General features: G+C 44.1%; 1 protein-coding gene across 6 annotated transcripts in view; it reads right to left on the bottom strand.

Annotated features, from left to right (window-relative positions):
- MBOAT2 (membrane bound O-acyltransferase domain containing 2) overlaps window positions 1-21,793 on the bottom strand; it is a 125,906-nt gene that overhangs the window by 51,210 nt on the left and 52,903 nt on the right. For all 6 annotated transcript variants that reach the window (XM_023252136.2, XM_023252133.2, XM_045054995.1 and 3 more), the window contains one exon: window positions 18,553-18,630. In XM_023252136.2, coding sequence (XP_023107904.1) covers window positions 18,553-18,584 — 32 coding nt within the window. In that variant the 5' untranslated portion in view covers window positions 18,585-18,630. The remainder of the gene's footprint in view (window positions 1-18,552; window positions 18,631-21,793) is intronic.

Genomic DNA, 21,793 nt, shown 5'->3' with positions numbered 1-21,793 from the left:
CGGGCAGATCACAGAAATTCCAGCAATTCAGGGCAAGGACAAGTTAGTCACCATCAGTGTTGCCTTAAGTTGGTCATGATTTTCCATTGGTGCTATTTTCACATTAATTACTTTGGTGAGATAGGGCTCTAGTTCACTTTAAGGATAATTTTGTTCTTATATAATAGTGTGTTGCTAAACCATCCGTCTGGATGGTTCTCACCCTCCGTTTCTCTCCCTCCGTTTCCTTGGCACTGCTGGGAGGGACGCAAAGCTGAGTGCAGTAAGCTCAGGTTAAACCTGCCGGTGGGTCACAAAAGCCTTTAAGTCGGGGAGCAAGTTTTATTCAAACTGGTACCTGCAAACCTGACCTCTACTCTCCTCGTTGGCAAATTATACTGAAGCCCATAGGATATCGCTGTAATTTTGCGAGAGATGCTACTCAAACACCTATAAGTAAATAATTCCCCAAACCTACATTTCAAATCTATTTCTCTCAAAATCTATCCGAAAGCTTCTATCCACAATTGCAAACTTCCATTTCTAGAATATACCATTTCACATTAAGTAATCAAAACTACAATTTTCCCAGTCTGCCTAGCCTTTTTTTAAAAATCTAGTTCAGGGGCGCCTGGGTGGCTCCGTCGGTTAAGCGTCCGACTTCAGCCAGGTCACGATCTCGCGGTCCGTGAGTTCGAGCCCCGCGTCGGGCTCTGGGCTGACGGCTCAGAGCCTGGAGCCTGTTTCGGATTCTGTGTCTCCCTCTCTCTCTGCCCCTCCCCTGTTCATGCTCTGTCTCTCTCTGTCTCAAAAATAAATAAACGTTAAAAAAAATTTTTTTAAATAAAAATCTAGTTCAGTAGGAATAAACATAAGCCAAGAACTAAAAATTAAATATTGGCAGGGGGCACTAGATTTAACCCCAAAGATGGCACTAAAAGAAATATAGTCTGAAAAGTACTCAATAAATAATTTACAGGAGCTTAAAAAGTGACTTTCATAACAGGTAACCGGAAGAATGGTACAGTACTTACAAAATTAACTAACCAGTGACACAATTTCCTAAAATGCTCAGTATGTATATATGTAAAGTTTTTCACGAAAACCACAACAGTCCTGTAAATACATTATAAATTATTAGGCATAATAATCTATTCACCTAGGAATGAATGAAATGAACAAAACAAACTGCATGTTCTATTTCTGAGTATATTTCAAATGAGATCTGAAGTCTAATAAAGTCAGCAGAGACTTGGAAAGATCACTGCTTAAAAATTCTTCATATTTCTTATTTTAAAAATTTATGATTAAGCAAGTTTTTCCGTTTTCATTAAGTGGTTTTTAAGTGGAAGGCAGCCTGAAGAATCATTTTTCTATGCGACAGCATCTGAAAGTGGCCCCGGGAATGGCATGCTGATAATTCCCAGGTCAACATCCCACAGGGAGCTCGCCTCGACTTTCGTCCCCATTTATATGAAAGTCATACATGCGCAGAGTTTCAATGGCAAAAGGTATGACATGGCTCATGATGTCAGAGCCGCCCGCAGTCCCAGAATGACCCCTGCCCGGGCAGGACAGCTGGGCCCCGACACCTGCCTCTGCAGGTGCTTCAGGCATCTCCAACTCTCCATCTCTGACTTCATAGCTCTGACATTTTACTCCCGTTTCAGTGGAGCTTCAGGTAAATGTGGGTGTTAAATCTGCTACAAACAACTGGCAGTCTCGAAATGGAGTCTTAAAACCATCGTCAAAACATCAGACTTCTAAAATCTATTTGAGGGGCGCCCAGGTGGCTCAGTCGGTTGAGCGTCTGACTCCAGCTCAGGTCACGATCTCACGGTCCGTGAGTTTGAGCCCTGCGTCAGGCTCTGTGCTGACAGCTCAGAGCCGGGAGCCTGCTTCGGATTCTGTGTCTCCCTCTCTCTCTGCCCCTCCCCTGCTCATGCTCTGTCTCTCTCTGTCTCAAAAATTAAAACAAAATAAATTAAAAATAAATAAATACATAAAATAAAATCTATTTGAGAATTTCCTGAGTTTTATTCCAAGAATCCAGTTATAAATGTAGTGGACTCTTAACAAATGTGATACTGTTCTCATTCTTTTTACTGTGTGTGCAGTAACACGTGCTAAGATACGGTGTTTCTGCGGAAGTATTACAATTGACAGTTTAATCTATCCTCAAATAACCAATACGTGATCAATCAACTATCTCTCTCCAAACCAAGTTTAAAAGCTCCTTCCCCTAATGGGGCGCCTGGGTGGCTCAGTCAGTTAAGCATCTGACTCTTGATTTCAGCTCAGGTCATGATCTCACAGTTCATGAGACTGAGCCCTGTGTGGGGCTGCACTGACACTGAAGAGCCTCCCGGGGATTCTCTCTCTCTCCTTGCTCTCTGCCCCTCCCCTGCTCTCTCTCTCTCTCTCAAGATAAATATTTAAAAAAAAAAAAAAAGACAAGAGCTCCTTCCACTATTACATTTATAAGCACACCCGCTTAAAGACACACAATAGCCATTCTTCACATTTTAAGATCACGTGTCTTATGTTTTCCTAGAGTTGGTTGTTAAAGATGTCATTTTGACTCAATACACTTGCCTTTTATAGAGCAACAGAAGGAACGAAAGATACAACTTCTCCAGTTCAAGAACCTGCCGTCAAGTCAGGGATGTTGTCACAACGTCTGACAGCCAATCGCTGAGTAACAGTGTTGGGTTTTGCAGGATTAGCTCTAACTGCAAGTCCTCCTATCCCAAGAGATACATGGATCTCCTCTCAGAATAGCTTTCCCACCCTTTGTAAAAACCGGTTTCTCGGATGTCCACATCCTCCACCACACCGAGCTCCTTGAGGACCTCAGCCATCCAACTCCCTCAGTGCGTAGCACCGAGCTTGACCAAGAGAAGGCGTTCTGTACGGTTCTGTCGTGTGGGACGTGTGCACGCGAGTGAACGGTACCAAGAAGATGAATACGGGGTACAACAGAATTGGTGTGAAAAGACCACCACAGGCCAGAAAGGACTAACAGCTCCCAGGATGACAATGCGGACACAGGCCCCAAACACAGAACAAGAGTGACACAGAGAGGATGGTGCTTCCCAGCTGAGTTGATGTGTACAGCCAAGAGTCAGTACGTCATGCTATGGCCAGAATGGCACCCACCTAGCAAAAACTGGGAAAGACAACAGGAAATACGCTGACTTGGTAAAACAGGGTTCAAAGTATTCTGAAGGGCATGAATTTCTTGAATGAGTATTTTGGTCATTTTTCTGCAGGGATTCAAAAGTTTTTGAGCCACGAAGTAATAGGATGAAATAGTTATTCAGATAATTAAGACTAATTGATGTACATGATGGATTATAAGAGAAAGGTCTGGAAGTCACACGAATAGTTAAACAGTACGAGGAAATAAGCCCCGGCTCTGGTAGAGAATATGAAAGAAAGTGCTAAGGATTTCCAAGGAAAAGTAAAAAACAAAACACAACTCCAACTTTTTATAACATATGATCCATAGAAACTGAGAAGGAAAGGTCAAGTTTTTAAATTAGGGTGTCTCAAGAAAACACAGAAGCTGATTCCGGAGTCAAGAGTGATACCAGTTGGAACACCGGCTTGACCTCTTACCGGCCGTGACTTGAGACAAGTTCAAAGGAAGCCTCAGTCTTCTCTTATGAACAATGTACCCCCTGGACGATTACATTTAATTCCAAGGCTCAAGAGCCTTCACTCCGATCGGCAGGCCCATCTGACTTCCAGCCGGACCCTGCCATCTCAACCGGCCTCTGCTTCTCCTCCATCTCATAAATACCACCACCCCGCCAGCGGCTCAAGCCACAAGCCAAGTCCTCCCTTTTCTTCATGCCCCACAGCCCATCCTCAATCCGGTCCTTAGTCTTGCCTCTAAAGTCCACCCCTATGTGTCCGCCTCTCTCTCCACAGTCCCCTCCTGGGCCAAAGCTACCAACGTGTGTTGTCTGGTGGGGTCTCCCGGTCCCTCTGACCTCTGCTCCTGCTACACACACCCTCCCAACAACCCCAGCTACACGGCTTCGGAACCACAGTCTGATGAAGTATGTCCCCCTACGGGAAGTACGTCCTCCCATGGCACCTACAACTACAGCCCGCCCAGCCTGTCCCTCTGACTTCATCTCACACCACTGGCGATCTTGCTCACAGGCACCAGCCAGACAGGGCCTCTTTCGGGTGTCCGACCACACCGGATGCTCCTGAGAGCCGGGCATGGGCCGCTCCCTCCTGCCCACGGGCTCTCCCCCTGGTTCACGTGCATCATCAGCTCTCAGCTCTCTCCAGTGGCACCCATGTTATTTCACTCCTATCTCTCTCTGAAATAATTTCACTTCCATATTTGTTTACCGGCCTATTGTCTGCCTCCCCTCTGCCCCTCTTTACCATGAACTCCAGGATGGCAGGCACGTCACAGATCTTTGTTTAGAGCAGACTACGGCACTAGCAGGTATGTAGATGTTGAGTGTATTTGTTGACTGTAGCCCCATACTACTGATTTTTAAATTGGGTTGTCTTAGTATTGAGCTGTAAGAGTTCTTTATATACTCTGGATTCAAGTCCGGAATCACATATATGCTTTGCAAATATCTCCTAGTGACTTGCCTGTTTATTGTTTTGGAAGTGTCTTTTGAAGAGAAAAAGGTTTTCATTCTGATGAAGGACAATTAGTGAATTTTCTGGGTGGGCCATTCTTTGGGTGTCATAGGTAAGAAGTCTTTGCCTAACCCAGAGTCATAAAAAGCTCCCATATTTTCTTCTGAAGTTTTATAGTTTCCAGTATTACAGGGAGGTCTAGGATACATTCTGAGTGACGTTTTATGTATGGTGTGAGGGAAAGGTCTATGCCTACCTCTTCACATTTCAATTGTCCCAAAACCATGCGCTGCAAAGACCATCCTCTCCCAACTGAATGGCCACGGCGCTTTTGCTGAAAAACAACTGACCATAAATATATAAAGGGTTTGTTTCTAGACTCTCAATTTTGACTTATATGACCACCCTTATGCCATTTTCACAGCACCTTTATGACTCTACCATAGCGTACATCCAACTTTTGTTGTGCCTTTTCAAAAAAAATTTTTGTTATTCAAGGTCCTTTGTATTTTCACAAAAATTTTATAATCAGCTTGTCAATTTCTTTTTTTTTATTTTTTAAATATTTATTTTAGAGAGAGACAGAGCATGAGCGGGGGAAGGGGCAGAGAGAGAGGGAGACACAGAATCTGAAGCAGGTTCCAGGCTCTGAGCTGTCAGCACAAAGCCGGACACGGAACTCGAACTCGGGAACAGCAAGATTATGACCTGAGCCGAAATCCGATGCCTAACAGACTTGTCAATTTCTATTTTAAAAGCTTTCTGAAATTTTTGTGAGAGATTGCATTAAATCTGTGTTATCAGTTTGGGGAAAACCACCATCTTAACAGTGGAAGTCTTCCATCCCATGAAGATGAAATACCTCTCCATCTATGTATGTGTGTATGCATGTATGTATGATGTATTTATGTATGTATATATTATGTATGTATGATGTATTTATGTATTATGCATTTATGCATGTATGTATGATGTGTTTGTGCATGTATGTATTATGCATTTATACATGTATTATGTATTTATGTATTATGCATTTGTGCATGCATGTATGATGTATTTATGCATGTATGTATTATGTATTATTTATGCATGTATGATGTATTTATGTATGTATGATGTATTTGTGCATGTATGTATGATGTATTTATGCATGTATTATGCATGTATGTATGTATGATGTATCTATGTATTATGTATGCATTTATGCATGTACATATGATGTACTTATATATCATGCATTTATGTATGATATGTTTATATACGTATGATGTATTTATGTATGTATGATGCATTTATGCATGTACATATGATGTATTTATGTACGTATGATATATTTATGCATGTATGCATGATGTGTTTATGCATGTATTATGTATTTATGTATGTGTGTATTATAATTTATGCATGCATGTATGATGTATTTATGCATGTATGATGTACTTATGCATTGTGTATGATGTATTTATGTATGTATTATGCATGTATGTATGATGTATTTATGCATGTACGTATTATGTATTTATGTATTATGTATGCATTTGTGCATGTATGTATGATGTATTCATGTACGTATGATGTATTTATGTATTTATGCATGTATGTATTATGCATTATGTATTTATGTATGTATGTATGATGTATTTGTGTATGTATGTATGTATTTGTTTGTTTGAGTATGCTCTACGCCCAACATGGGGCTTGAACTCACAACCCCAAGATCAAGAGTCACGCGCTCTCTGGATGGAGCTGGCCAGGCACTCCCATTTAATCTCCTTTAATTTCTCTCAGAGATGTTCTGTGGTTTTCAAGTGTTACTGCAGTTCTTTTGTTAAATTTATTCCAAAATATTTTATTCTTTTTGATGTTACTATGAACGGAATTGCTTCTGTACCTCCCTTTTTGGACTATTTGGTATACATGGTGTTACCCCGCAGGACTCAGAAGCTGTTTTTCTTCAGTATGTTTTACATCGGTGCTACAGGCTGGCTAATATCTATCGATCCATCTCTAAGTTTATGGACCCTTTGGCCATCGCAAATCACTGTGTAGCACATCTAGTAAGTTTCTTCATTTCAGTTATTAACTTTTCAAGTCGGTTCAATCCGGTTCTTATTAATACTTTCTATTTTGTTAGTGATATTCCCTATTTGTTGACTCATGGTCATCATATCTTCTGTTATGTCTTTGAACGTATCCGTAACAGCCGCTTAGAAGTCTTTGGTAAATGCAACATCTGCATCTATTTAGAGACAGTTTCATTTGACTGCCTTTCCCTTGTTTGCCCTAAGTTTTTGTTTAAAACTGGCCATATTAAATAATATAGTAACTCAATTTTGATTGCCTTTTTTCCTTGAGCATTGCTGTCGTGCTGTTTTTGTTTTTTTTGCCAGGACTTAATCTGCTGGATCTTTCTCACCCATGGCACATAGCAGCTGATGTCTCTGCTCAGTTTTTCAAAGACTTGGGTTTTATTTTTCAGCCTCGCTCTAGGGGTCACCCCTGTGTCCGCATAGCTCAGTGGTCAGCCAGGGCTTAGTAAGCGCTTATGTCCAAATACCTTCAGCCAGCAGGGCACTGCCCTCTGCCTATGTATCTACATGTGGGTTAGAGAGCTCATGCAGCAGTCCAGCACTTGTGAAGTCGGCCTCAGCTTTTACTCTCCCCCAGGCCCTCTCGGGCCTCCCCACAGCCAGCGTCGCGTGGAAATCTTCTCAAGTCCCCCGATGGCTCTCTTATATCCAGGATCTCTCTATTCAATGCATGCCCCACATCCGCAAGATAGCAGGGCTGGAGGAACAGCCACTGTGCGGGGTTTCTGCCCTCCACTCCAAATCCAGTCAGCTGCCTCTGGCCAGCCCTGCACCAGCAGAGTTACTTTGCCAAGGAGCGAGGAGTGGAGGGAACCTCAGACAAGAATAGCACAGATTCCTACTATGCTGACTCCAAGTTTAGCAGTTTCTTTCAGTGGATAAATGCTTCTCAAAATGTTGTTTGTTTTGTTAAATTTCCAGAGCCCTAAAATGGTTTTGGTAGGTCTGTCCCGTCTTCTAACCGTTGTGGGGAGGGAAAAATTTGCCAACCTCTCTGTTCCTCCATAGCTGGAAGCTCTGTCAGTCAGGACGGGGTTTGGGGAGGCTGGCACAGAAACGCCGTATGTGCGGGAGGTAAATCAAATCAAACTTCCAACACAGACCCAGACAAGAAGAAACCTTCCCATACCTGGCGAAGTCTTCATGGCAAGAGCAGATTGCCAGACCTCCTGAGGACAGTGAACTGAGTTCTGTGCACGGGAGATCATCTCCAGATCTGCTACTCTAAGAGAGGAGTTGTGAAACACCAAAAACCCCACCTGCTTTACAAGCAAAGGGCAGCCGTGCCACATTCACACAGGATTCAGAGGCAGTGGGCACTTCAGATGCTGCTGTCCTCCCGAGGGTAGAGTAACCACCTCTTCAGGATCACCCCGCTAAGGGGCACCAGGTTCTGGTGTCTGGTGACCAGAAGACACTCTTGAGTCCTCCCTAGAGATGTGCAGGCACTCTTACGTTCCTTGAGAAAACTTCACCATCCCTTGGGAAGTCTGGCCTTGCTGGGTGATCGCCCTGCTTTCCTGACCAGGTGTTCTCTCGGCCAGAACAAAGAGATCTCACTGAGCTACAAATGTAATAAAAGTCATGAGGGATTTGGGGTGTTCTTTTACAAGCCTTATTCATGAGAAACTGGAAAGGAGCTTAGCTGTATTCACTGGACCAGACACAAATAGTGACACTGATATATGAAGTCACCCAGTTCTTTCCTGTCCTCACACTGTTTACAGAAGACTGAAATGAACCAAACCACCCCACTGTTGGTTTGGTTTGTAAAATCCAACTTTTGCTCCCACACCTGGCTCAGTAACATAATGAAAGTCACTTAATTGTTCCCAAAGTTGACTCAAATATACAAGTAAAATTGGGTTTTGGCTGCTGGCATTAAGCAAGATTCTCTCATCTTTCAAAATATAGACTTTTATAGTTTACGTTGAGATTTAAGGCCTTTGGGGGCTAAGTCGGTTGAGTGTCCGGATCTTGATTTCAGTTCAGGTCACGATCTCACGGTTCGTGGGATCGGGCGCCACATCAGATTCAATGCTGACAGCGCAGAGCCTGCTTGGGATTCTCTCTCCCCCTCTCTGTCTGCCTCCCTTCCCCACTCACACTCTCTCTCTCAAGAATAAATAAATATTTTTTAAAAAGATTTGAAACCTTCGGATTCTAGTTCAAAATATTATCTGATTAGTAGTCCCAACTCAGCCTGTCCTAGTAAGTCAATAATTATGCATAAACTTAAAGCTTTCAATAGCATCAAGAACTACATCTGGCAAACAATGGAATGACAGAATCTTGGGAGCAACTGAGAAAGACAATTATCTACAAAAAAAACACATCCAGATTTCAGTCTGTTCTCGTTGCTACTACAACCAGGACTCTGAAAAAAAGAATGCTTGGAAAAGGCTTCACATCACCCCTCCCCGTCCCCAATTCAAAGATCTTGGGCCTCTACCAAGCAGAAGATTAGGAATCTGTCACTCTCTGTCCATCAGGGGCTGCATTTTAACACCGGGTCCCGACCCTCCCCTTCCCACCAACACAAAAGACCACGCATCTTTTTTCTATTACACTTTAGGGTGAAAAAATTTATGGGAGAAAAGCAGGAAAAGGAAAACAAGTGATTCAATTAATTCTTCAAAGCTCTTAAAAGCAAAAGAGAGACTGTGAATTACAGTTTTCCATAATCCACATTTTGGCTCAGAATGCCAAAGATCCAAGAAGTGGGAACGGGAAGAAGGCACCACGAGAGCCGAGCCAGAGCTGAGCCGGTCAGGACTTCTCACAAGTGGGGACCTGGAAGGAGAAGTACAGACTTCAGCCTGCCCTCTGGTTGTAGGTTCGAGAAATCGGTCAGCTCGTGCCCAGAGCCCACTCGGCTGTGTTCAAGTACACATTTGGCTCGCTAATCTCTGGCGAGATTCTGAGGTTACAAATCGAAGGCGGCTCAGTCCCTGTGTTCTCAGGTTCCAAGTCTAGCACGGGAGGCAGACACGCACCGGCCACCACGTGCCCGCCACTTGCCCAGCAAGACGCAGGGGCTCTGCAAACTGTACCTCACTGAATCTGATACGCCTGCATTTTCACGTTTTAACGTCTGTGAAATCAAGAATGCTCTCCCAACCGGCAGCAAGTAATCTTCTTTAGTGGTACATAAAATAATGGTATAATGGCATCTTGAATTTAATGAAATACCATATACCTCATTCAGTCTCTGCTACGGTCCTATGAGGTACGAATTATTATTGCTCCTAAGGTACAAATGAGGAAAGTGAGGGTAGAGACGGGCTAAGTAACCCAGACGGTGCGACCACGCTACCGAGCAGGTGAGGACGGGGCAGGGTGGCTCTATAGCCGGGACCTCAACCACAGCGTGACCCTGCCTGTGAACAGATCTGTACAGCACAGCACCACATGTGACCTCACAGGGGCCGCTCAAGGTGAAGGGGGCCTAATTCTGGCAGGAGGGGGGAAAGAGGAAAAGGGGAAAGGGCTTCGGCCCAGAGCTCACACGCTGTCTGACCGTCAGGAACGCGTGCTGCGGTGGGGGCTCCCGGCAAACAGAAAGGAACCGAGCATAAGACGGCAGAATGTGTGCTCCAACTACGAATGGCTCATCACGTCTGGGCCCGTCCGGGTCGGGGAGCGAGAGCCGTGACCCAGAGCGGGCAGGAAGGCAGGGCAAAGGCACCGAGGCGCTGCCAAGCAGCCCAGCTGCAGACAGCCAACGCGGAATCCGAGGCAGAAGGGAGCCACGGTCGGGCAGACAGTTAAAAAGGCCGTCGCGGCAGGAGAGCACAGGCCAGAGCAGAGGGCAGGCCGCCAGCGGGCAGACTAACGTGAGCGTCCAGGTCCAAGGCTGCGGAGCAGGATGGACTTGGGGCATCAGGAGGGAAGGGACGGCAGCTAACGAGTGTTCATGACGTGGCAGGTGCCGCTTTAAATGCGTCACAAGTGTGTCATCCCCCAGAACAAGCCAAGAGGAAACCAAAGCACCAAGAGTTCCTAGTGACGGCCACGCGTGGAGGTGACGAGGAAGCAGCAGGGATCCTGGATCGGCCTGGGCTGCTCAGCCGGAAGACGACGCCAGAGAGAGCATCAGCGAGGAAGCAGGGGGCCGAGGCCCACGAGGCGCCCCATGCTAACGAGGGCTGGGTGCGGAAATGCACAGGGCAGGGGAAGGGCCAGCACCCTTCTCTGGCCGGGGGGTGGAGGGGGGACACCTGCAGACAGCCAGCTCACGCCTCCTCCTCGTAGGGCTCGTTCCCCTCCTCCTCCCCCTCTTACTACTGCTAAACACCTCACCCTGCATCCTTAAGGATCATCTGCCAAGAATTATCTTTATCTCTGTCTCAGAACTTTTATTTACTAAAATTTATTTATTTTGAGAGAGAGAGAGACAGAGAAAGAGCAGGGGAGGAGCAGAGAGAGAATCCCAAGCAGGCTTCATGCTGCCAGTGCAGGGCTGGAACCCATGGCTCGAACCCATGAACAGTGAGATCATGACCTGAACCAAAATCAAGAGTCAGACATTTAACTGATTGAGCCACCCAGGCACCCCTCAGAACTTCTAAACTTTTTTTTTTTTGATATTTATTTAGTTTTGAGAGACACAGAGAGACAGAGTGTGAGTGGGGAAGGGGCAGAGACAGAGGGAGACACAGAATCCAAAGCAGGCTCCAGGCTCTGAGCTGTCAGCACAGAACCCGATGCGGAGCTCGAACTCATGAACTATGAGATCATGACTTGAGCTGAAGTTGGACGCTTAAGCGACTGAGCCACCCAGGCGCCCAAAACTGAGAATTTTAAAAATATTTAATTCAAGAACAACGATAAACCTATTACATGCCAATATAAACATTTTTGTGACAAATATATTTTCTAAAACCAAAACAAAATTAACGAGAAGAGTGGCAATGTGTTACGCTTGTGCAAGTCTCTGTAACCCCTGACTTAACAGACAACGGCTGAATCCGCAAGGGCTCTACTGCGGTATCACACAGCAGGCTGGAGAAAGCCCCATCCTGCACCCGTGAGAGAATGAAAACGAAAAAGGCAAATCACGTCTAAATGTCGTCACAGAAACCATCCTGACCTTCCCACTCCTAGAAGGGTCTCAAGGACTCCTGGGGTCTCTGGACCGCACTCTGCAAACTCCTCATCGAGAGGGGGGCAGACAATGGCAGTCCAGAGGGGCAAAGAGCAGACCAGCCAGATTAGCCCCCAGATCGGAAAAGAAGTGGGGACGCAGGAGAATCTCTGCCCCGTGTTAGCAGACACAAAAATTAGATCAAATAACAAATTCTGCTGGTGCCAGTTTCGTTTCATTGTTTGGTGGGGGAGGAGGGGTGCAATATATCAAAATCATGATCTCATTCCCCTCAATTCTGATATAACCTCCCTTTATCCGTAAAAAACACTGCTATAGAAAATATTATTGCTAATAAAAGTATGTTCTATTGGTATTGGGGGTAGGAAAAATGACTTACTTACAGAAGCCATCAGATGAAGCCCAGGTAAACTAAGAAACTCACCCAAGAATTAGAATTACAAGTGTTAGCTTCTCAATAGTGTTCAAACTAAGATAAATTATTTTACTTTTATACACGCAGGTTAACAATGAAGGAAAACAACCCCGAAATAAAATGGGTGGGGCACTGATCATTGCCCATAGAAAATCCATACACACACAGCGGGGGAAGAGCGGGGTTTAGTAGCTGGGTGCATGGGCTCTGGCACCGAACAGATTTGGTTTCAAACTCAGAGCCTGCTGAGGACCAGGGTATAGACCTGGGGGAGGTATGTAGCTCTGGGAAGCTGAGCTTACAGTCTGAGAGCACAGGGCAGTTGTGAGGACCAAATGCGAATTCACTTCCGCACTTAATGTGTATCTGACATAGAATTTGGATTTAATAAATGTTAGCTATTCATGGTAACTTAGCTATTATCAGTTTATTAGCGGTTAAAGTTCTGTTGTCCTTTGGGGATTTTACCCTATTCACTTCTTAACTTTTATTCTTCCCTTTCATTGGATTTTATTTGCAATCCTTTAAAGTTTGTTTTCTAACCATTTTAAAGCTCTGGTGTTTAAGAAAAAAGCTCTGCATAGTAATCTAAATAACAGCTCTCTAATCACTGGGGTTTAAAAATCTTTTTTTATGTTTATTTATTTTTGAAGGAGGGAGAGACAGAGCATTAGAGGGGGCGTGGACAGAGAGGGAGACGCAGAATCCAAAGCAGGTTCCAGGCTCCAAGCTGTGGGCACAGAGCCCGACGCGGGGCTCGAACTCACAGAGTGTGAGATCATGACCCAAGCTGAAATCAAGAGTCAGACGCTTAACCGACTGAGCCACCCAGGTGCCCCCTTCATGAAATTTACACAAAAGCTCAATTTTCACTGTAAAAAATAGATGCCCATCATTTCTATTACCCTCTATCTTTCCATAATTGCTCTAAAATGAATTATTTAATAAGCTAGCAACAAGTAGGAGGAGGTCAGCACTTTTTTCCCTACACAAATTAATTATTCAGAAGTATTTTAAAATTCTATTTCTTGTCACATTAAAACAGCATTTTAAAATCTGTATTTATTATGTACTTTATAAAGCCATTCACAATACAAAGGCTCAATGGTGGTTGCTATCCTTCCAAAAAACAACTAGGATTTTTGTGCTGTCTGCTAAACAGGTGAACGATTTTTGTTTCTCCAAGTAACACACACACACACACACACACACACACACACACACACACACACACAACCTTGAGCAGAATTCCGGTCAATAAACAATCTAACAACATCCAGGAATTTCACAGATCTCCACGCGTGACAGTTACTGGTTTTGTGACTGTGTTCTAGTGAATTCGCCTTCTGGAACCTCCGTTTCATGGTCTGTCCATAAGTTACACCCTCCCAACCCCTGTTGGGTGGTTAAATGGGATGTTTGTAAAAAGCACTCCGCAAGGTCACTGGCACCTGAAGCCGCTCCATCATTCAAATGCCAAAGTCAGAGTCCAAAGGCTCGACTGCGTCACACTGCTTCTAACACCGTGAAGACAATGCTCACACATGTCAACAGATGTATGGTAGAAACGCACCACAGGCGGTTCATCAGTTAGCAAGCCCTGATTTTCCAAAACCACTTCCCCATTTCTTACCTAAAAGTGAAAAAACAAACAACCAACCCAGTCTCTAAAGCTTTTATCCTCACAAAACCTCAACAAGGACCACCTATTTTATGGTGTTATGATGCATAACTGAATGAGTTTGCTCACCATTCCAATACATGGTTATGTGAGCTTTTTAATGTTCCTTTCAACATTCTGGCAAGGATTAAGATCTTAATGTAAAAGTAAAATTAGTTTTTATATTGGGAGGGGGACAAAACAGAAGAGACTCCTAAATATGGAGAACAAACTGAGGGTTACAGGAGGGAGTGTGGGAAGGGGGAGGGGGCTAAATGGGTAAGGGGCACTCAGGAATCTACTGAAATCATTGTTGCACTATATGCAATTTGGATGTAAATTTTTAAAAATTAAAAATAAAATTAAAAAAGTAATTAAAAAAAGTAACTTTAGTCTCCAGAAGTACCCAAAACCAGAAGATGAGTCCTTACACTTTGCCAATGAAAAGCACTCTTATTTTTAATTATTATAATTTTCTAGTTATTTTTAATAAATGCAAGAATTAGTTTTTTAAAAAGAAGAATATATTCACCTAATTGGATAATATCTCCAAAACTTTTGTTTTTTAACTGATTAATTTGGAATAAGCTATTAATCTGACATTTTAGACAGACCTGATGTGGCAGAACCTCATCGAACAAGCAATCTGTGCACATTTCTCTTTATTCTAACACATTCGGATGAATAGCACCACCCAAAGTAACACCTTTATTTACTGAGGGAGGTGTATTAGTCTCATTAGCATCCCTACATTGATGTAATCCCCCTACTTTATATAAAAACCCTGCATAAGCCTAAGAAAAAAAAAAGCTTCCCTTACTTGCTCAAGGATGACTGAACCATCTTAACAGAGAGATCCAGTTTACGATTAGAAATAAACTTGGACTTCAAATTCCTCCAAAAGAGACTGTAACTGGTGAAATGGTATAAAGGGATCCGAATCACAGCCTTTCCTGAGTGCAGGATTTTATGGAACGATGCTATGTCCTCAAGATTCTTCAGAAATCCAACAGAACCTGGACATCCTATTACCCATCACCAAGTAATAATTTTTCCTCCCTGTGAGAACTGAGCATACTTAAAATCCTTAGACCCTAAGCACAATATGCCACAAGGCCACTGCACCTTTGTAGATAAAGATACCTACAACTTTCTTCTACAGAAGAGTAACAAACACACAAAACTCACCCTTTGCTGGGGACCCTCTCCCTGTTGGCTCTCACTACTTTTCCTCAATCAACTTAGGGTATTTCTTTTCTAATGATGCATCCACATGATCATATTGCTTAGAAGCAAAAAGTTTGAGTCCCAGGTGCAATCAGACCCACCCACCTAGTTCTAATCCCAGATCCATCACTTACTAACCTCTGTTTCCCTGTGAAACAGATCTGACACAGTACCTCCAAAGGCTTAAGTGCCGGTGCATGTGCTTTGCACAGTGACTGATACACAATAATTACTGAAGCATTACCTATTATAAACAGAAGGTAACATAAAAAACCAATTTTGGGGCGCCTGGGTGGCTCCATCGGTTAAGCGTCCGACTTCGGCTCAGGTCATGATCTCGCGGTTTGTGAGTTCCAGCCCTGCATCGGGCTCTGTGCTGACAGCTCAGAGCCTGGAGCCTGCTTCGGATTCTCTGTCTCCCCGTCTCTCGGCCCCTCCCCTGACCATGCTCTGTCTCTCTCTGTCTCTCAATAATAAATAAATGTTAAAAAAAATTTTTTTAATAAAAAATAAATCAATTTTAGAATTACTTATGGTTTTACAACTGAAATTCAACTTCTAGCCCAGCAATACCAAAAGAGCCTGTATCTTTATCCCAAACCACTCCAAGGCTTCCAAACATGGTCCACAGAGAGCATAAAAGAAAACATCTAAGAGTCCAGTTTCCTTCCTGCCACATGTTATTCCCTCTCATGGGAGGATAAGATTGTCCTCAGTGAAGTTAATATTTTCCCCAGAGTTCCTGCTGAGCCACGAACCACTGCTAATTAACTTCATGAGGACAAATTTTCAAGTGACTTGAGGTTTCTGCCTGCCAGATGCCATTTCCGAGATCATCATTCCTTCCTCATAGAGTTGGGGCAGTTCCTAACGACATTTTTATCCAGGAACCCATACTGCAGGAGTCTTGTTAGTACTGGCAGGTAACAGGTGGAAACAAACCTGGACGGTCTGCTCTTTGGGGTCCTCCTGGACTGAGATAACGGCCAGAGCAGCTGTGACTGCCTCTTCTTTCCCCAACCCCACCCCGACCCCCGGGGCTGCTGCTCTACAAGAGCCTAAGGGGCAGAAGAACACGGAGGAAGGGGGCAGGAACCAGGAAGAGAGCTGTAAGTCAAGCCGTGGAGCGCTGTAGCAGGAACGAGTATAATCTGTCTGGAAATACGAAACCAAAAGCAGATGAAAAAAATACTCAAAAGCAAGAGTCACAAAATACTTATTCAACAGAACAGAAAAGATAACCTCACCTACCGAGAGCTTCTATCATCTATATGCTCAACAATGGGACCAAAAAATAAGTAAAAGATCCCCACCGAGTTCATTTTCTGGGAAGAAGACAGGATGAATTCCAGCGCACAGCACTCAGCGTGATGGCATTGAGCGCTTACAGCAAGCTCTGACATGGTATCAGGAGGAAAAATCCCCAGCAGAATATCTGTAACTAGGAATGACCTCTGAGAGCAGATCGTCCGGAATGTGAACAACTCTTCCTCCTGGCCGAACCCTGTATGCAAACAAAAGCTCACCTGGACACCCAGAGTATGAAGCAGGGAGGCACGTGCTCTTTAGCTGAGTCACCGGTTTAATCTCATTTAGACCCCAAAAAGTGAAGTGACTCGGCCAAGGTCCCAAACCAAAGAGTCTGAATTCAAACCCATACTCCAAACCAGTACTCATCCGGTCAACCACTAAGGCCATCCGGGGCAAGAGTCCGAATTGGGTCTCTGCTCATGACCTAGCCTGCTGTTTGTCATCATCCATAAAGGAGGCAGCTGAGGAAAGTATTTGTCAATACGTCTCAAGTCTTAAAAATACACTTTCGCATAATTTCTACTTAGCACCAAATATCTGTACTGTTTCCAACTGTTTCATTGTACTGAACATGTAGTGAATGGGTGACGCACACACGGTCTGGGTTTGACTACTTTCCAAGCCAGCCGCTCCCTCCTTTATGCTTCCCCAGCCCTGAGTACATTCTTCTTTTCTAACACTCGTCGCAGTGCGATTGGGAGTGTGACAGTAAGCATCTCGCTGAGACAGAGCACGTCCTCGTGTGCAGCACTGGGTCCCAGCACAAGCAAACAAGTATCTGTTGTGCGACTGTCTTAACGTCTCCAACCCAACGTGCATTTCACAGGGTAAGGACCCTATCTCCATTATCTGTAAGTTTCTGGAAACACCGAGGCAAACAAGATATGTTTGTTCAAATGGGTGGGGGAGGTGGGGCGATATAATGGTAAATTTAAAACTACTTTCCTACACCTCTAACGATATAATCCCGTCCACAGCTTGGCAACCCATCAGACAGGTACAAGTTTACTGTATACATCTACACCTTTTACACTTTTTTCTCTAGACCATTTGTTTTGTTGAAAATTACGTGCCAAGTTATAAGGAAAATACTTCAGGTGAACTTCTCTCAGTTAACGGGCTTTTCTACTCTTCCTGTTGTAATCATCCCACATTTCTGCTCTTTGTATTTAAATAATGGCAGTCCCTTTGTGCTGTGTTCCAGAAGTCTGAGAATTTTCAGAACTCAAAATAAGTTTTCCCACAGAAAAGTTAGAAAACAAAAAACTAACACGAAGGGCGCTTAGGTTCCCACGCCTGTCCACAAAGGCTTATTTAGCACATCAGAATAGCACAGAGCCCAGCCACACAGTGCTGCCTTCTCCGGGAAAATGCCTCCCTAATTCCAGGCGGATATGCCTGAAACACACTTCTACTGCCCTTCCTCTTCTAAGGCCTACACCCACTCCCCCATTCCCATCCATTGTGCTTCCCTCCTCCCATTCCGCACCCCCCCTCCCCCGCCCCGGGGACAGAGATGGAAGGCAAGTCCAGAACCTATGTCCAGGTTCAAGAATGAGATCCGGGACTTTGCTGCAGGTAGAACAGGAGACAGAGCTACTATGCTGGCAGCTGCGAGGTGGAGGTCAGGGCTCTACAGGAGGCAGAGGCTGCAGCCCAGCAGCAAGGGCTCGAGGAGACTACCGGGAAAGAGCTTGCTGTCATGCAGAAGTCACGGTATCATTCATTCATTCATTCATTCATTCATTCGATAAATGCTTACTGAGAACATACAACCTCCTAGGTGCTGCACTATATTCAGAAAACAAAACAGACAGCGTGTGCCTGCTGTTTTGCCTCCCAAGGGACATTTGAAACTATCTGGGAACATTCATGGGTGTCCCAACTCGAGGGGGAAGGTGGTACCAGCACCTAGTGGGTGGGGGCCAGGGATGCTACTCAACAGCCTGCTGTGCTGTCCCCATGTCAGCGTTACCCAGCCTGAGGTGGCAGCAGGGTGGAGGCTGCCGGCTTTAAGCAATTTAGGACAGCTCCTCTTGAGAAAATTATCACAGTTTAGAAGGATTTTTAACGTAACAGAACTGAACTGTGATCTGATTCTATCAGAGTGCAATGAGCATTGATATGTACAAAGAGGGACACTTACTTGTGCATGTTCTCCACTCCTATGATGATCATGATACAGTAGGAAATTCCACTTTGTACGAGAAAATGTAAGGCATACCTATAAAAATAAGAGCACCGTTAGAAGAGGGACACCCACCCGCAGACATCAAGCTGGAGCCATTTAGGCTACAAAGTGCTTCTGTTTAACACGAAACATCCCCAGATAAAGAATAAGGAGTCTCACTTCCGCGGCCTAAAATTCTGTGAACACCTTAGAGGGAGTCCCACATCACAAGCCCCAGAAGAGCTGGGAAAATTAAACGAAACCCCATAAAGGCGCGCTCAGTGCCCTGGCATGCCGGGTTTCCTAGCTACGTGAAAGCACGGTGGGGTTATGTGGCTCAAGGATTACAGCTTTTTCCATAACTCAAGGCACAATGACGAAAAGGTAATAAATCTGGATTTCAGAACAGTCCCGACAGAACATTAGTTATTTGTTTTCCCAAATACCTAAACTGCTTCTCCTAAAGCAACAAAAAGTACCAAATGGTAGTATTTACTACAAACCAGGTACCCCCAAATCTATTTATTCTGAAAACACGATGGCTCTAATCAAATAATCTTCTAATCCTTAACCTGCAGTCACCTATCCATAAAAAAATTCTGGCTAACGTGACACAGAAGTCCCTGGTGTTCTAATGTAGAGATCCACCACTGAATGAGAAAACTAACTGATCCATTCATTTCACAACATTCAGGCAAAACACGATGAACATCTCGGTTGCAAACTCAATCCAAACCATCCCTGAGATCACGCATATATGGGCACACACACAAACTTACAATTTCCTTTCCCCATCGATAATTTATGAAATTATAATTTCATAATTTATGAAAAAAATTTTCATACCCTTGTATACAACTTACAATATAAACAAGGATCTTAACCTGTAATTAAAATTACTTTTTAACCTAATCATTATGGAGTCACAGGCATCACCAATGTGGAAAAGTTACTTACATTTTTGAATAAATTTTTCCATAGATATATTATGAGAAGTAGGCACCACGGCAGGGCCACAGAAGAAACATATTTTATCCTCTATACAGAGTATGCCAGTCTGTCTGTCTCCGCTTCCATCTAACACACACACATACACACACACACACACACACACACGAAAATGACATCGGCCTGGAATACCACTTTAACTAGAAAGTCATAAGAAAGCAGAAAAACACGTGTGAACATAAACTGAAACAGAAGGAAGCTTTAAAAACATTAAAACACACACTTTTCTATTTCTAATTAATTATCCACCTCCTATTTGTGGCCAGCATTGACAATTCACTGACACATCTAATGTGGAAATGCTGGAGAGGTCTGCTAGATACATTAAGGGCTTTATTAACTGAGAGTAGAACTCAGTAAAGACATTCGTCTTGGGGTGCCTGGGTGGGTCGGTTGGTTGAGCGTCCGGTTCTTTCGGGTCAGGTTACGATCTCACGGTTCATGAGTTCAAGCCCTACATCGGGCTCTCTGCTGACGGTGCAGAGCCTGCTTGGGATTCTCTCTCTTCCTCTCTCTCTCGCTCTCTCAAAATAGATAAACTTTAAAAAAAAAAAGACACTCATCTTAAAAAATTTTTTTGAGGACTCTTGGGGAAATATGTATTTTTTTCCTTTTCTATGAGTAAATTTCCTTGGAGCATAGGGATAGACAACAACTTTAGAAGCTAAGGGCTTCCTTTCTCAAACAGCGCCATGGTTCCTTATAGCACCTTCAGATGCCCCGTCCCCTGGCATCACTGTTCAGAAAACGTGCTTGGCGATCTTTTGGGGTGCAACATAACGCTCTGCCAGCCTCCTGTTGTACAAGCTTTTATCACTGTGACAGTTCAAGTTCATCCATATGAAGCAATCTGCAGTCACCTCTGTTCCATCCACCTCCAGGACAAGCATCAAGGTGCTTTTCCACTCGCGTATATAGCACTGGTGGACTTCACAAGCACCCACATGCGCTCACCCCACTTGCTCTCCTTAGTAAACTGAGAATAAATACGGAGTGGCCACTGAGTATTTTTCAGGCTTAGGAGGTAATAATGAAAGGCGTTGACTGGGGAATCCGGCACACAATAAGCACTCAACTCTTAAGTATTATTAGTAAAGTAGAAATTCCAGATAGGAGGTATCTTAAAAGTCTATTATAATCCAACCCTCATCATTTTAGAGCTGAGGAAACTAAGTCCTAAAGTCACATACCTAGTTAATACCCTAACTGATGGTAAAACTCAAGTCGTTTCTTCCTGGGCAACTCACCCACTGGCTGACTCTTCAAGGGGCGGGGCGGGAGGGAACCCACACACTGGGCTTCACAGTCTCTCAAGCTGCCCGAGGGCTTGGAAAACAAAGGAATCCTTTATCTCAAAAGTTCAGTTTGTTTTTAGATCTCACATCTTACTCATTTTGAATTTCAAATCACACACAGGTATAAATTTTACTTCTAGCAAAAAAGGACACAAGTTGAAAAAAGGTTGAGAAACGCCTCTCCCGATTGTTCAACTGATCTGTACTGAGCATGTGTACTTTCTGACAGGCACCGTCCAGGGCACTAGGAATACAGACTCAATAGGACACAGCCTCTGTCCACGGACAGCTTCCAGTATAGAGAGGAAGACGGGCAACCAACAGACGACGTGATCAATAACATACTGTGTGGTAAACACTAAAAAAGAGATTAGAAAACCTAAAATTGCCAATCTGGACCACCAACTGCACGATAATGACAGATGATAACTATGATGACGGCCTTGACCCTGGGTGATTCTCCAGGTTCACAACGAGCTGGCTACTGGGCTAATAAGCTCCTCTCTGTAGTATTACACCTTTGGGGTCTCATAATAATCACAGATTCCCTTTCACAGATAAGGAAATGAAGCCAAAAGGGTTTGAGTAACATGTCCAAAGTAAAGGGCTCCCGGTAGAACCCAGGTGTGACTTCAAAGTCTAAGCTCTGTTGCACTACCCTTCACGGTTATCAGAGAGGGTTAAATAAAGTGTAAGCAAATTCTCAACTTGCAGATGATGGTTTAAAAAAAAAAGCTGTGGGGCGCCTGGGTGGGTCAGTTGGTTAAGCGTCCGACTTCAGCTCAGGTCACGATCTCAAGGTCCGTGAGTTCGAGCCCCGCGTCGGGCTCTGGGCTGATGGCTCAGAGCCTGGAGCCTGCTTCCGATTCTGTGTCTCCCTCTCTCTCTGCCCCTCCCCCGTTCATGCTCTGTCT

The sequence above is a fragment of the Felis catus genome, chromosome A3, assembly GCF_018350175.1.
Source record: "Felis catus isolate Fca126 chromosome A3, F.catus_Fca126_mat1.0, whole genome shotgun sequence".
Lineage (NCBI taxonomy): Eukaryota > Metazoa > Chordata > Mammalia > Carnivora > Felidae > Felis > Felis catus.
Note: the sequence above shows the minus strand (reverse complement) of the source record. Positions and strands in the feature narration are given on the sequence as shown.